The sequence below is a fragment of the Pogona vitticeps genome, chromosome 3, assembly GCF_051106095.1.
Source record: "Pogona vitticeps strain Pit_001003342236 chromosome 3, PviZW2.1, whole genome shotgun sequence".
In the NCBI taxonomy this organism is placed as follows: domain Eukaryota; kingdom Metazoa; phylum Chordata; class Lepidosauria; order Squamata; family Agamidae; genus Pogona; species Pogona vitticeps.
The window spans coordinates 82,326,679-82,342,888 of record NC_135785.1 but is presented as its reverse complement, the minus strand read 5'-3'; the positions used below and the strand labels follow the sequence as shown (position 1 = coordinate 82,342,888).

The 16,210-nt window shown below is 50.7% G+C and overlaps 1 protein-coding gene across 1 annotated transcript in view; it reads right to left on the bottom strand.

Moving 5' to 3' along the window:
* Positions 1-8,343, bottom strand: part of CYP26A1 (cytochrome P450 family 26 subfamily A member 1) — a 28,563-nt gene extending 20,220 nt beyond the window's left edge. The window contains exons 1-6 of the mRNA XM_020782895.3: positions 8,023-8,343; positions 7,656-7,880; positions 5,335-5,640; positions 5,038-5,187; positions 1,581-1,715; positions 391-543 (exon numbers count right to left, since the gene is read on the bottom strand). Of these exons, the coding sequence (XP_020638554.3) occupies positions 391-543; positions 1,581-1,715; positions 5,038-5,187; positions 5,335-5,640; positions 7,656-7,880; positions 8,023-8,214 (1,161 nt within the window). The 5' untranslated portion in view covers positions 8,215-8,343. The remainder of the gene's footprint in view (positions 1-390; positions 544-1,580; positions 1,716-5,037; positions 5,188-5,334; positions 5,641-7,655; positions 7,881-8,022) is intronic.
* Between the last annotated feature and the right edge of the window lie 7,867 nt (positions 8,344-16,210).

Genomic DNA, 16,210 nt, shown 5'->3' with positions numbered 1-16,210 from the left:
CCCCAACAGGATTCTGGCCAGAGTTGTAGTGAAGCTGAAGATCTGTCAGCTGTTGTCTTGCTTCAGAGTTCTTAAAGAGGAAAAGAGGTGCTCCCCGTCTACCAGTGGAAGGTATCTGTCAGCAGATCAAAGGGGACACTTTTTTCAGCAGTTCTCCCCTACCCACCCCCAGCACACAGAGCATATATCTGATCCAAAATTGAATACTGCCCATTGACCTTCCCCCCAACTTACGTTATAGTCAGTCTAATTTATTACTGCATCTTTCAAGTATGACAGTAAGCATTTTTTAAAAAAAAACAATCATTTCCATGGAAAACCAAGAGGATTGCCCAACCAGATAGGAAAATTAGAGAGGTTTTATTTTAAAACATATGTTCTCCTGCTTACATTTAACTCAAAAGTCTTGAGTGCAACTCTGAATCCTCCCGGAACAGGCGGGCTGAGCCGGAGCGTCTCTTTGATGACACAGGAAGTGTACTTCAACTGTTCTAAGATTTCCATTTCCAAATGCTTCTCTTGGCTCAACTTGCTCAGTATTCCCTAGAAACAGAAAGGATGCATCATAAGGGCTGCTTGCCGTTGAAACTGCAAGTAACGCAACCGCCTAGCCGTATTTTAAACTGTATTCTTATTATATTAATGGTTTAAATGCATTTGCTTTATTTTAAGAATTCCACAGTGGGGCTGATGTACATGATTTTTAGATTCTCTTTTTCTGAAGTTAAATGTCATTTTATCTGTTTTTTAAAGCTGGTAACAAGGGTCAAACACTGTTCCTTTTGCAAAATGTGGTAACATACAGTGGCGTCTCGCTTAGCGATGTTAATTCAGTCCAAAAAAATTGCTGCTAAGCGATAACATCGCTAAGCAAAAATAAAAAGCCCATAGAAACGCATTAAAACGCGATTAATGCGTTCCTATGGGCTTAAAACTCACCTTTAAGCGAAGATCCTCAATAGCACCGCCATTTTCGGTGCCTCTAAAGCGAGGAATCCATGCCTGAAAACAGTGGGTGGCCATTTTGTTTACCCGGTGGCCGTTTTGAAACCACCGATCAGCTGGCCGAAAATGGGGGCTTTGCGATGATCGCTTCCCTGCGATCATCGCAAAGCGAAATTCACCCATAGGGACCATTGCAAAGCGATCGCTTTTGCGATCGCAAAAACAGCATCACTAAGCGATTTCGCCGTAAAACGCTATGCGAGGCATCACTGTATTTTATTTGAAAGATGAATACTGTAGACAAGTATTCAGACAAGTATGAATACTGTAGGCAAGTATTCAGTCAAGATTGCCATTTAACAATCTTTTTTTAAAAAAATACCAAACAGAATTTTTATTTACTTACATCAATCAACTTTTGATCAACTCAGCTTCATAGCTGTAACCACCACAAAGAGAACTTTTTTTGGAAGACGTGACCTACATTATTTGCAGACACTTACAGCACTTTTGTGCACAGAATTCAGCTCCTTTTTGTCGTCCTGGCCCGTGGACTTTTGAAACCAGATCATCCAGTTCAGGCTTCAAGACCCCCTGACAGCTAAATACAATGAGTCCTAGGAGGTAAAACCCACCTTCTCTTGTAGTTCTTGTCTCACTTTTTGCAGCACTTCGTGGTGAAGACCCAGGAAGATAATCAAGGATGTAGCAGCGCTGGCAGTGGTCTCATGTCCACCAAAAAGCAGCTCAGTGGCTGACTCTTTTAGCTCCTTTAGGTAAAGGTTTGAAAAGAGACTGGAGGTCAGACGGCATTTTTAATTTTTTATATATATATATTTATATTCTACTTCTTTTCCAAAAAGCCGATGGTAGCAAACATCACCACGCTCCCATACCCGTCTTCCTAAGAATCCTATGAGGCATAATTGGTGAAGAGCTAGTGATTGCCTCACAGTCCCCCAGTTGGAAGCTACGTGGCCAACTGGGGATCTGAACCCTAGTTCAGTGACCCTGAATTCCTGTTCACCATAATAAAAATGAGATGTTTTTGTACAAATCAAATGCCAGGCTTCTCTCTCATCAAAACACAATTTTTCCCATGCCAGGTTATGGCTCTGGCCTTTTATATCTGGGCAACCGTAGAGTGTTTGCAGGGCAAACAAGGCAAAGAGTCAAATGTTTCTCCTGCCCAGATATAAAAAGCTATACTCCTAACCCTGGAAAAAATGTTTTGATAGGGGGAGCAGTAAATCTGGTATTTCATTTCAATAAATACTGATCAACATCCTCTATCGGATTCCTTACTCCTTCCTTTCCCTGCATCTCTTTTTCACTGCCTGCTCTCCAAAATCCATTTTCTTCTACAGCAACCTCAATTTGAATGTCCCTGATCCTGCAACTCTTTCCAGTCATCATTTTCCCCTTCCATAATCCACACACACACACACACACACACACACACAGCCTGCCCCACAAGAGGCAGGCAGATTCCAGGCTCCCTCTGTTCCAGTCTATCCCATTGTACTACCACTCTTTCATAATATCCTAACATCGGCACTGCTAATATAAGACATGGAAGGAAAAGAATAGTATCAGTTGCTTTCAAGCCAGGCCATGCTATTAGCTCCTTATGCTGAAAATGACTTGATAAAATGTGCTAGATGTGGAATATGTATATGCAAGAATATGTACAGGCAACAACTCTGCAGATGGATCCCACTGCAGTGTTTTGGACTACAAGCCCCATCAGCATGGGCAAGAGTTGGGGATGATGGGAGCTGTCATTCAAACCAAGGAGGAGGCAGCAGTTTGTGAAAGGCTGACCTATGGTTTTAGGGTGGTCAGTTTCACAGCCAAACAGGATGTCTCATTGCGAATTAAGAGCGGGTGGTGGAGAGATTCCCACTGGGACCATTTCAACGATGCCATGTATGGGAAATGTGTCCTCCAACAAATGTTGCCACACTGTTATCTTTCATCATCCTTACCTTGCACAGCCAGGGGTGAGGGGTTTTATTATTTATTTAAAATATTTTTACCCTGCATTTCTCCTTAAAAGGACCCAGTGGGAACTGCAATTCTGCAATATCTGGAGAGCCACACATTCTGCACCATTACACTGCAATCTGAGTCTGGCTCCCCTCTTTCCCCAACAGCTACTATTTGTTCAAGAAAAAGCAGGTGGGACCCCAAGACAGGAAGACAAGAATGAGGGTGATTTGTAGGCTGAACAGCTCAGTGGGAACATTGGCTACATTGGCACGAAGCAGGAGAAGCCCAAGGGAGAGGAACAAAGCTACAGCTACATGCATGCTTAGGGCAGTACAAACCCTGAAACAACAATAACAGAAATGTTGTGACATCCTTGAGACTAACAAATTTACTTGCATGTGAACTTTTGTGTATGATAAAACACCTCCTTACACACAGAAGTGCCTGAAGAAGTGGACTGTAATCCATAAAAGTTAATGCTGAAAGATATGTATTTGTACCAATGGTGTCACAATACTTGTGCTTTTGCTGAAACAGACTAGCCTAGGTATGTCTGAAAACTTAAGTCAAGGGCATCCAACAGCATCTTTCCAGCCTTTGATGTTACCAAAGCAGAGGAATTGCTAGGAGGACATTTACAGTTGTGTCAATTATTATCATGCATTAAGAAATGGAAACAGAATAAGACCAGCTCATTTTCAGATAGAAATGCCTCTTCATTTCAAATACATATTAAACCAGCGTACACCGTGCACCACCTTAGAAAATACCTGCCTCCTTCCCTCTCATAAAGAAGAATCTCCTAAGATAGTAGCTTCAGACAGGGATGGGGGAACTTTCAGACATCCAGATATTTTGTAGTACACACACACACCAATTTTCTGCTATAAGCCATGCTGGGAGTTTGAGTTGAGTTGAAACAGGACATGTATTGAGGGTCAAAATCCCTGTCTTGATGAATGCTAAAAACAACAGCAGGACAATCTTTTCCCCCTTTCCCAGAAGCTTCAGGTAAAGTGGACCTCCCTCTTTATTTCTTTCCTTCTTTCTTTCTTTCTTTTCCAGCCTAGCAATAAGCCCCTTAGTACTCAGGGATTTTCTTTCAAGAATAGAGGGGAAAGATTATGATCTCTGAATATAGTGAACAATGGTCTGAATTCAAATTTGTGTGTGTGTGTGTGTGTGTGTGTGTGTGTGTGTGTGTGTGCGCGCGCGCGCACGCGCTTTTAAAAGAAATCACTGAATACTATGCATGAATGTCATAGTAAGAAAAGTCCTTACCCTGGTAGTCCAGCTCTTTGCATTTAAACACAAAACAAAAATCTTGTATTTTTGTCTTTTGGATTACATCTCCCAAAATAACCCAGCTAACATGATCGTTGATGGCTGGAGCCTTCTGGAAGTTGTAGTTTAAAATAAAGCTGCCTTTTTCCCAAGCTCTGCACAGGATGCCACCCACAGATAAACAACTCCCTGAGCCTACTAGAGTATTTCTGGCGGAAAGCCCTGCTCCAAAGCAGAGCAAAGCCAGTATTCAAGTGGCAAGCAAGGGCATCACAGTCTTCCTAATGGTCGCAACGGGCAGGACAGCCCTCAGACAAGCTTGTCTTGCGCCTCAAGTCACTCTTCCCTGTTAATCTGAAGTGTTGCCAACTTTCCATAGCATACACAGCAGGCAGAAAGTCCTTGGGGCAGTTTTTCCTTGGGTATCATTCAACTGTTAGGACTGGTTCAACTCCTGCCTGTCCCCAAAGCCTTTCACCCTACCGGGAGTACGTTAAACAAAGCCCTCCCCATTTGAAAAGAAGGCAAGCACTTGCCTGAACCCAAAACAGGGGGCAGCTTTACCGGATGCCTTTCTGCCTGTTGTCCAGCTGTCCCAAGCCCTAAATTAAATTTGACTGGAAGGAAGTCCTTCAGTCGGGAAAGGCAAGAACGGAAAGGCAGCCCTGCTCCCCCCCCCCCAAAAGCAGACGCCCTCGCCAACCATCCGGAAGGTGAAGGCAAGCCCTGGGCACAAAGGAACCCCGGCCCGCCCTCCCATCCACGCAAGCGTGAGGTCGCCCGAAGGGAGGGAGGGAGGGCGGAGGGGCGACTCACCTGCATGCTGAGCTGCTCGCCGTCGCTCTGCGTGTGCTCCATCAGCAGCTGCAGGGCGTCCTTGTAGCCGTCGGCGGGCTCCTTCCCGGCCAGTTTTGCCCGGATGTTCTCCTCGATCTTGGCGTGGATGATGGCCCGCGCCCTCAAGCCCTGCAAGCACACCCGCCTCAGTGCCAAGCCAGCCCTTACGGCCGCCGAGATGCCCCGCTTCCCGCCTGGATCGCGCCGACGCTTTCAAACCGCCGCCGCCGCCCCCCCCCCCCGCTCCGCTGTGTTTCTTTTTCTCGATGTACTTACCTTGTAAAAGCCACAGAACGGCACGTCGATCGGCAAGGAGAAAAGGTTGCGGATCATTTCCTCGAAGGCTTCCACCAGGTGCTGCTCGCTGTCCGAGTCCGCCTGGCTGGATCGGAACCCCAGGAGGATGCGCATGGCGATGCGGAACATGAGGCGCTTCACCTCCGGGTAAACCAGCAGGCAGGAAGAGCCGCCGCCGCCGCCACTGCTAGCCAGCACCCACTGCCTGAGGCAAGCGGTCACCTCCTCCTGGATGACGGGGATGTAATGCTCCAGAGCCTCCCGGGAGAAAGCCCGCATGATGACCTGCAAGAGGAGAGGCCTTAGGCAGCCAGAAAAGCTTGGACAGGGGACGCCCGCGGCGCCTCCTCCTGCTCCTCCCTCCTCCTCTCACTTGAACGCGGCTGGGTCAGATCCTACGCTAGGGCGAACGCCTGTTTCCTCCTCTTGCGAAGTTATCCCTTCAGACGAGCAAACCTTGGAGCGCCAAGTTCGTGAGGGACAATGGGGCATAATCTCGTTTGGCGCTTCTGATGCTCATGTTGGACCCACCGGACTGGAGAGAGTTCCACCCACGAGAGAGGGAGACGTGGATCCCATTCCGTAGTGCCGCCTAGCCCAGCTGTTTATTCCTCCGTGCCAGGAGGGTTTGCCTGGAAAGTCAATTCCCCGCCCCCGACCCCCCCCCCCCGAGAGAGAGGGAGATGTTCCTTAACAGCCAGGCCGATCCCCTTAGGAAAGAAATGTACAGTACTCGGGGACCAAGCCCTGTTGCATTCACAGCGATTTACTTCTGAGTAGACATTTAGGAAACTGAGCTGCAATGCTGGGCATATTTATTAGAGAGAGACCACCCAGATTCACCTCAACTGGACTACAAGCATGCAGAGGGAATCCGAACACAAGTCCTAGGAGTGAAGCAAGATCAAGGAAGGACCTGAAGCCATCGGGAACAAGAGCTGTTGTTAGGATAAATCCGCCATTCACGGGTGTCCCAGAAGATCGGGTTTGGGTTTAAAACTGGGAATCGCCTTTCTGATCGGACATTTCGAATTGGGGGGGGGAGAATAGATTTACGAGTGGAATCCTGGCCGATCCCCAGCACTTGAGAGGCAAGGATTTCTGGCTGCCACTTATTTTAACAAAAGCTCGTAAATGGATTCCGGGTTTGAGATGGGGAGGCCTGTGCGCTCTTTCGTTCTGATCCTAAGAACCAATTCCTGGATCTCATTCTAAGGACATGCCTTTTGTATCTACGCTCCATTTGGTGGATCGAGGAATCTCATATAAAAAAAAAGAATTAACAAAGTAGATTTTGAACAACCCTAAAGTCTCCCAAGTCCCACTTTAAACTATGTGTCAACCTATGGCAACTGGAGTGGGGGGAATGGATCATCATCTTCCAGGTTTCCTCTCAGCTGGGGGGGGGGGTCGGCTTTCCGGGAGCCCATGAACGGGCGAGACTTTTTAAAAACACTCCTCGTTTACTTTGAAGTTCTTGCGAGGAGGGGGGGGGGAATCGTCCTTATGCATGACGGGTTCCAGAACTTTCATCAAGTTCTCAAAGAATTCCCCGGCCGGGCCCCGTCCAGGTGAAAAAAACACTGCTCTAAACCTTGCCCAGGTTTCGGCTCTTGCGCCTACTGCCTTGAAAGGGGAGGCGAGCATCTTTGGAAACCCCGGGACCTCTCCGCCGGTCTTAAGACTGGAAGACTCGGGCGCCAAGCCTTCTCCTTTATTGGGCCTAGACTGCCCCCTATTCCTCCTTGAAGCTATTTTTAGAAGGCGCCATTCACTTTATGGAAGGCCGTTTTATTGGGACGGATTTTTCCCAGGATGCGTTTTAACCTCCTGGCAGTCCGTCCTCTCTCGCTCACTCGCTTTTTCTCCCTCCTTCCCTTGACAGCATGGCTCGCAGTCCGATCCTTCCATGCCTGGAGCAGGATACGCCTGACCAAGAGCTGGCGAGGGAACCGCAGTCTTTCAATGCATTAAAAAGAGCTCTTTCCCCCACTTTTTTGTGCAAACGCACCGAGCGAGATCCGTTAGTCAACCTCTCCTTTCGCCGGGCAATTGCTGGAGCTCCAGAATTTCAGGCAAGGGAACGTTGGGTCCCCTTGGCGGATCGCCGCCAACGCCGGATTCTGCAGCAGACGCCCTCCTATCTCATGCAATTAACCTCTGAGCCCTTTGGCTGACCCTCTCTCTCCCTACCACCCCCCGGAAAAAAAACCGGCCCAGAGGCCGGTCCGGGCACTGGAGGCCGCCGCAGCGCCTCCCCTGCCCGGCCGGGCTCCCCTCCCGTTTCCCCGGCTTCTTGCCTTCTTGCGGTGCTTGTGTTGGCCGTCGTGGAGGTTGGAGAGGCAGCCCGCGCCCAAGATGGTGCGCACCGAGGCTGGCCACTGCACGGCCACCAGCCGGTGCTCTCCCAGCAGGATGAGCCGCACGTTCTCCACCCCCATCACGCGCACGGTGGGCTTCCCGAAGAGGTGCGTCTTGTAGACGTGGCCGTACTTGCTCCGCTTCATCTGCAGGAACTTCCGCCGCTGGGGGAGCAACCAGACGAGAGACGGCCGTGAATGGGGACGCAAGAGAAGGAGCAGGGAAGAGGAGGAAGAGGAGGAGGAGAGCGAGGCAACGGGCAAGGGGACTCGTGTGCGCGGAAGGGAAGGGGCGGCCCCTCTTTACCTGCAGCACCAGCTGGAGCGTCTCCCCGAAGAAAGGCAGTCCCATGCTGCCAGGGGGCAAGGGCAAGGGGCAGGCGGGATCGCGGCCCCGCAGACAGTACAAGTCCCAGAGCTTGGCCGCGACCAGGAGCAGCAGCAGCGGCAAGAGCACGAAGGTGCACAAGGCGCCCGGCAGTAGCGCGGAGAAGCCCATGGCTGGCGGGCGGACGGGCGGGCGCTCTTTGGCTGGAGACGCGCGGCGCGGCGGGCACCTGCTCCCTCTCCGGCTGAGCGCGCATAAAGGGCAAGGCCCGCGGCGGGGCTCCTTTTATACCCATCGGCATCCCCAGGTCGCTGCCCACTTTACCTTGGGCCCGGGCGATCAATTAGTTCACCCAGAGTTCAGCCTTAATTGCCGCGGGTGGCCGGCAAGCTCCGCCTCCCGCTCTTCCTTTTTCTCCCCCTTCCACTCCACCTCCCCCCCCCCGCGAGCGCTCCTCCTCTCCTGCGCGCCACCGGCGGCAGCCGTTTTGGGGGTTGCGCCCTCCCGGCTCCGCCCCCTTCCTCCTCCTCCTCCCCCCTCACCCCCCCCCAATCCCGCACCCCGGCTCAGCCCAAACAAACAGCCGATCTGGCGCCCCGGAAGGTGTGGGTTTTATTTGGGCCAAGCGCGGTGGCGAAAGGGGAGCAGCAGGAGCTCTGCGGGGACCCCTGGCTTCTGAAAGAGGGCCCCGAGGTGCCCTTTTCTGAGCTTTCCGAAGAAGTTTCGTTAGCTTTCTTAAACTGGCAGCCTCGATCCCAAGCTGGCTTACTCGGAAGTCAGACTGCTGGGTTAAATGAGGCACGCAGTAGCGAATCTCGACTCCTACAACGGTCCCCGTGAACGTGTGCGTAAAAGCGCAGAGCGGTTCCAAGTCCTTCCAATACGATTGACTCCACAGAGTGATCTTGGCCGTTTTAATCTTAAACTCAATCCCAGGAGGAGTTTCCGGAGGGCGGCGGGCCTAAATCTGATTTGCCTGAATTTATGCCCCGCTTTTCGTGCCTGCTTAGAACTAAACCCCATGCAGCTTGGCCGTTCAATCGGAACTCCAAATCCAGTCGCACGAGCCGCCGAATCCGAAGTGTATGTGAATGAGAAGGAGTTCAGGCACGCAGTGCAATCCTCAATAGGCTTACTCCGAAGTAAGCCTCCTTGAACCCAACGGTAGAGACCCAGATCTTTATTTATTTACAAACCTGGGAAGCGCATTCGGGGACTTTTTAAAATCCGTCCAAGTTAGTGCCTAACATTCCAGTTTAGGATACCAAATTCAGTGTTGATTTTTTTGGGGGTGTGTGTGTTATTTTTAAAGATCTGCGACAGGCAGCTATTCTTTTTTGCCACTCGCCCAGACCCCCTTTTTCCCTGGAGTTAAGTGGCGGCGGCTGGTTGACGCCGGGAAGCAAGAGAACAAAACTTGGGTCCCTCTCTTTCCTGAGACATCGTAAACTCTATAAATCATTATCTTTTTTTAAAAAAAATGGAGAAACGGAGGTCGCCAGTAGGCGTAACATCAAAGTCAGAGGGGGTGACTCCCGAGGAGGGCTGCTCATTGAGAACCAGTTCCCTAGACCCCAAAGAAAGCTCACGGATCTCCAGAAGCCGATTGTAGCGTCGCCACCCCGGCCATAAACAGCACTGCTTTGCAAAAAGTGGAAACACGCTGGATTATCTCAGACTGCGATCCTGTACTATCTTGCCTTGAATACAAAAGCGAAGAGAGACGTTCAATACCTTAAATTGCAATTTAGAGTCCTGACACAGCTTCCAGATTCAGGAGCCAGAGTCGAGTCCTAGGGCACCTTAAAGGAGTAAATTCGATTGTCAGTCCCCAGAAGAGTAGACCCATTGTCTCAACCAGGTTCATCCATTCAACAGATCTACTTTAACTGGGGCTTGGATCTAGATGGATATAGTCCTAATAATAACCTTTCTGACTTGTGGTGACCTTTTCCAGGGTTTTCTGGGCAGAGTGTGCTGAGAAATGGTTTATCATTCTGTTCTTCTGAGGGCATCCTGGAACTGTGCAGGTTGCCCAAGGCCACATAGGCTGGCTCTTCTAGGATGCGCGGGGGGTGGGGGTGGGATTGAACTCTCAGCCTCTGGCTCTCCAGACAGAAACCTAATTCACCAAGCTGTCCAGCCAAGATAAGAGCTCTTGCTGATGGATTATTATTGGACACTAGCTTTGCTAAAACTGTAGTCCACGGGACCCCTGTGTGGCAGGAGACTGATTAAGCCACCACTGCTTGGAAACAGTGAGAAGTCAGCCCTTTTAAAAGTGAGATGCTTTGTCTATTAGGTTGATGGGTGTGTGTGTGTGTGTGTGTGTGTGTGTGTGTGTGTGTGTGTGTGTGTGTGTGTGTGTGTGTGTGTTTGTATAGAAGTCCTGCAAGGTCAATGGTTTCTTTAAGTCACACCACCAACTTCACTGGTTGTATTGGGATCCTACAACACCTATTAACTGTAGTAAGCAGATAAAGTCTTTAAAAACCCTTCGGATTCTGAAGAATCATCTGGTTTCTATGGCAGGATTCAGCCTTGGGGGATAGCCTCTCTTCCCACTTATAGAGAGAAATAACCACAACTATCTTATATATCACTAGAACTGTTGCTGTTATTTTTAATTCCCCTGCACTAGGGCAATTTCCTTCATTTTTGTCCTCAGAAAAAAAATGCTATAGGTTGGCACCGCAGCAATTATGGTTTAAATTGGCCATTTACCTTTTGATGGAAAATCAAGGAAGGAGTGAACCGAGATTATTCCCCCCTGATTTTGACAGGCCTCATCAGCTTGGTTTCTTGCCACACACTTGTTTCGATGAGTCCTGCAGCTGCTGTTGATCTTGGGCATAACAGTGGCTGTCCCAAGGTTGCTCAGGGAACAGACATGTGGGGGCTGGTGTACATGAGGTTTCCCTAGTGGCCAAAATCTGACCCTTTCTTCACTAGGCAGGCCTACACCCTCTTCCTCCGGAGGTGATGAAATTCCTGCTATGGATAATAATCATTTATAGCAACCGTGTCCCTTGCTGGCTGGCAAAAGATAGTCTTCTTCAGTAGATAGCTGTGTAGAGGTGGGTGGTAAGCAGAAATTCAAGAGGCCAGTTTTGCTTAGGATTTAAAGTGACAACCCTGTTTCAGTGAGAAGTGTGCTTAGTATAACAACCTAGGACAGCAGTGTGATGACACACTTGGTAGGAAGTAAAAGGGGGCTACCAAGTAAATGTGCAATAACATGGAGTGTCAGATACGACTTTCACCTGCTTACATTCACCTACATTCAGTCCCTGGGGTTGAATCATGGAAGCAGTGGGTAAGATCTTGCTGGATGCTAATGGAAGGAAAGACCATTGCATCTAATTGCATGTTCTCTCTTGGCATTTCCAGGCAGCCTTTCTGATACTTCAATTCCTCAAAACTTTTCTGGCCCTGGAAATCCAGTGACCGGGAAATTCAGCCTCTTGAGTTTCTGCCTCCCCTTCTGTCTCTAAACAGGTATCTACCTCCTCCTTTTTTTTCAGGAAACATGCAAAATACATGTTTTGTATAATACTTTTGTGGAAGTGGGAATTCTTCTCATTTTGTTGGTCCAATAGTAAGGGATTCCCCAGCGTTTTGTGTAGGTGATTTATGCCCCTCCTTCCTTCAGTTGAGGAGACAGATATGGTGACAAAAGTGCTCTGCAAGTAGGTCGCTGGTCGCTAATAATAGGTGCACTCTGTATGTGCTCAGAGACTCTTAAGTGTTCTGATTCACACTGATATCCTACACTAAGCCTCCCTCTGGGTTCAAGTGCAAGTAATTCAAGCAATTAATTATGCTGACTCTTTAGTGAGCCCGTTTCTGGGCCAGTGCGTTGACCCTTTGCATTCTGTAAAAACAGTCACTCTGTACAGCCAAAGCACTACATAAATGAACCATTAATTAATATTCATATATCTGGACTGGAAATTTAAGTCGGAACTAGTTACTGAAGCTAATCTTTCCAACAACAAAAAAGGTTTGGGAGGGGCTGTCTTATCCGGATTGTCTCTTATCACTCCGATAAGAATTCCAAAGAACTGATGTAAGAAAATCTAGTTTCCTGTCCCTAAACATCGCCTTCTCCTCCTGGACGGTGCAGGGATTGTTCCAGCCCACTCAGAAAGGTACCCTCGTGGAGGAGGGTATATCTCTCAGCAGACTGCCTACTGGCCCATCTGATGTACTTTGCACCAAATTGGCAAAGGTAACCACAAACATAATTTTGCAGCGAAATGGGAAGAAGACAGACCGAGGCAATCAGCAGTGGGATTCGGATGTGAACTCGGTTTAATTCTGATCCCAGTCCTTGCCCTTTAAGTCTTTACCTTATTAACCAGGTGTACGACTTGCGGAAATCGATCAGAATACAGATACAGATAGGAGCACGCTGTCGGCCTGGCTCCGGCTGGTGGATTCTCCTAATGAAGAATACCAACCCGAGCCGATCAGCCTGAAGTCTATGAACCTATAAATGATGTCATTGGATCGGGGAAGAATAGGCAGGCAAGCCCTCGCCGAGCGCTCTAAAATTAGTCCTTGGCCGATGGTTCACCCCATAGACAGGGGGTTTATATTTACGTTCGGGGCCCTGAGCTGAGGAATCCGCACCACCAGCAAGGAGGCGAAGTAAATTCTCAAACTGATGATGCGGTGCTAATCGTAGGTTCAAACGCAGGTCAGCGAGGGAAAAAGAGGTTATTATGGAGAAAGGTAAATACACACACACACACACACACCCCAAGGCCGCTGCAGGCTCTCCTCTCCTCTTTCAGAGACGCTTAAAACCATAGATCACAGCCGCGGGAGAAGGTATTGCTTCGAATCTTCAGCCGCCTTACATGGGGTCGAGAGGTGGAGCTGATCAGGCTTCACTTCGCAGTGGTGCGCCAGAAGTCCGGAAAAATCTGGAGAAAGAAGGAAGAAAAGGCTGTCCGCCAGCTCCTTTTCGCTGGGCGACCTCTGCGCTTCTCTTGCTCCAGACGCAACAGAAAGGTCTGGGGAGACCGACGAGACGCGCAGGAAGACACGCTGCCATCCCGCATTGTGCCTCTTTAAAGGTGCCATTGGTTTCTCTCCTAAACAGCACTGTGCTTCTATGGGGAAAGTCAGATAGACAGACGTGATAAACAATCCGTCAGGAAGAGAGGACATTTTTTTAGTGCTGATTGTGTGAGCGCCTGAGATGTCCCTCGCTTTCGGAATCTGCAAATTCGCTCTTTTGGTTTTGTGATCGGCCTATAAGCAAGGGAGTCCTTTGAAGCCTTTGATGCCCCAAACACAGAAGTATGCCTGAATCACGTCTCTCTCACAGTGTGTTTTTAGCTCTAACCAGGAATTGTAAACAATGAAACAGAGTTAAATAAAAAAGAAGAATGCACTGAAACCATCGCAAGAGGCCACCTCCCTAACTGGGCTATTGAGCCTGTAAGGGTAAATGTTCTGGAACTGACCGCTGTGAGGTCAGTGAGGCTTCCTTTTCTTCCTTTTTTTTCTTTTAAGGTGCCAAAGGAGAGAGAGGGACCAGCCCAGTTTTATTTGGCATCAGCTTTCAACCCACTTTTTCAGTTGCTTCTCAGGAAGTGGGCTGCAGCAGTCAAAGGAGGCTGGTGGCCCACTGGGGTTCGCGGGGCAGAAGGCGACCCCCAGGTGAGTGAAGCCGGGGCAAAAGTGGGCGTTCCGGTCCTATTGCAGTGGGGCAGGCCAGCGGCCAGGGGTTTTCTCTCTCTCTTGCAGGCACTGAGATGTGCCAGCGCCCCACTTACCTTAATGGACCACTTTCCTCTGGCGGCACTCCACGGAAGCTTATGCCAAGGAAAATGCCTCCGTCTTTAAGGTGCCACCCCTGTCCTTGGGGGGTTGCGCCGCAACAGAACACAACCGTAGCCAATCTTCCTCTCTGCAAACGGAGTCCAGAGGAGACGAGGATCGGGGCGGCTTTTAGAGAAACATTTGAGGGGGCCCAGCTTACCCCCCCCCCCCAATTTGATGCCCGGTTACTGCCTCCGCCGAACGCGGCGTCGGAGGTGGCCTTCCGCGATCTTGGGAGAAAGCGTCGATCTTCCCACGGCGGAAGCCTTAAGGGAGCGCCGGAGGCTGGGCCAGGCGCCCGGTTCCTGTGGGAAGCCTCCGTCTCCACCGGAGAGGGGGGGCGGGGAGGGAGGGAGGAGAGGGAAACTGCCCGGGGTTGTCCGTCCCGCCATGCCGGCTTTCCCCTTTCGTGCCAGCGGTGGGTGCTGGGTGTTGGCCAAACGCGGCAGGCACGCCCCGGCGGGCTTACGCAACGCCAACCCCCCCCCCCCCCCGCCCCGGCGCAGGAGGCGAGGAGGACGCCGCGGGGTCCACCGGCGCGAAGCCCCCGGGCCGACCTTCCCGCGCCGCCCAGCGTCCGGTCGGGGCAGGCAGGCAGGCAGGCCGGCGGGGCTTCCAGCGGCCAGGAGGAAAGCCGCCGCCAGAAGGATGAGAGCCGAGCGTCGGCGCGATCTCAGTAAGACGAGCGCTCGCCGACGAGGGTGAGTCGACTCAAGCGGCAGTCTCTCCCGCCGGTAGCTCAGGCCTTAAAACCAAACCAAACCAAACCCTCGGTTCCCTCAATCCTGGAGGCTCTCTGCTCGCGTGGCTACTAAAATATAAAGCCTTTCTTCCCGACGAGGCGCCCCCAGGATTGCACCGTCGAAGGCACACACGGCTGGTACGCGCGCAGTGTTCCTGGTTGGGTGGCTGTTTATTCACACGTCCCAGGGAGCTGAAGGGAGCTTGCTCCCAGGAAAGTGCGGGGAAAGGTGCTTGAAAGCGAACGGGGCGAATTTATACGTATAATTTCATCCTGATCTTTCTACAGTGAAGAAGTGGGAGGAGCGGCAGTGCGCGCCCGGCGGCCCTAAAGGAATCCTTGGCCTTAGCGTTAGGATTAAGAAGCGCGCTTCCGTCTTGAATCGGGTCCCTCGAGAGGAAGGTGCAGGACCGCGACAGGTCTTCTCGCAGGGCATCAAGGGAGGGGAGAGCGGTGGTCCTGCCCAGTCTTTGCAAGGGCTGGCCGAAATCAGGGCTGGTAAAGCAGGAACACTCGCCCTGTGATTTAAAAAAAAAATCCCGAAAGAAAACCCAGATTGCTTCAGTCTGGGACTAGGAATAGATAAACTGTGGTTCAGATCTTCCATCTCAGGCAAAAAAGCCCACGAGGCGGGTCACTCTAGGCCAGCGATCCTCTGTCAGCCTAGCTTACCTCGGTCGGCTGTTGCGAAGTTTTAAAAACAACAACAGCAGCAGCCGGAGGAAAAGGTAAGGCAGAGAGATACAGTATTTAGAAAGAGGATAGTTTCGGGTTTCTTTTAAAAACACGAATGGCTCGGTGATCCGGGTGAAGTATCATCGGGAAAGCGTTATCACCTTACTAGCATCAAAGCAGGGGATCGGCGGGCACCGATCCAGCCTCCTTGGAAGATGGAGAGAAGGTCAGGCGAGACACGCCGCGATGGGCCAGGCGGCGCAGGCAATGGGGTGTTTACTCCCGTGGAGTAAACGGGAGTTTACGACCTTCGGGGACTCACTCCGGACTCAGCGCGCAACGGATCGCGTCTGCCGCCGCCTATCTTCGCTTTGCCCGCGGTGTAAAAGGCTTGGAGGCTTTCCCTGGAAAAGGAGGGCTCGGGTCCGTTTTTGGCTCTGTAAAGGCGTCTTTCTGTGGGAGGAGGGGGAGGAAAAGCAAGTGTGCTTACGAAGAAAAAGAAATCAAACTGGGTTTTTATGAGGATGGTTGTCCCTTCAGAAGCGCGCCCCCGAAGCACACGTGCAGAGAGTTGGATGAATCCGTGCAGAAATAATAGCCTCCGCCGAGCTACCCCTTCAGAGGAGTCCCGATCCAAGACTGTCCAAGCCAGGTGACCCCACTCCGTCACCTTTATTCAGAGGGTAGGTGTCCACCCAGTCCCATACACACACACGCGAGCGCTAGAGATGCATCTTTTTTGACAATCACCAAGGGCTGCGTCCTTTCCCCTCCCTCTTTCCTGGGAGTAAACGCCATAGAGTTCGCGCGAGTCTTCCTTCCTCCTCCACTCGGGCGGAAAGGAGGGAGGGAGAGCAAGGTAACAAACGTTTGCTCGGAAGCCATGCTCCCAGAGGATTAGTGGCTCTCCTCCAG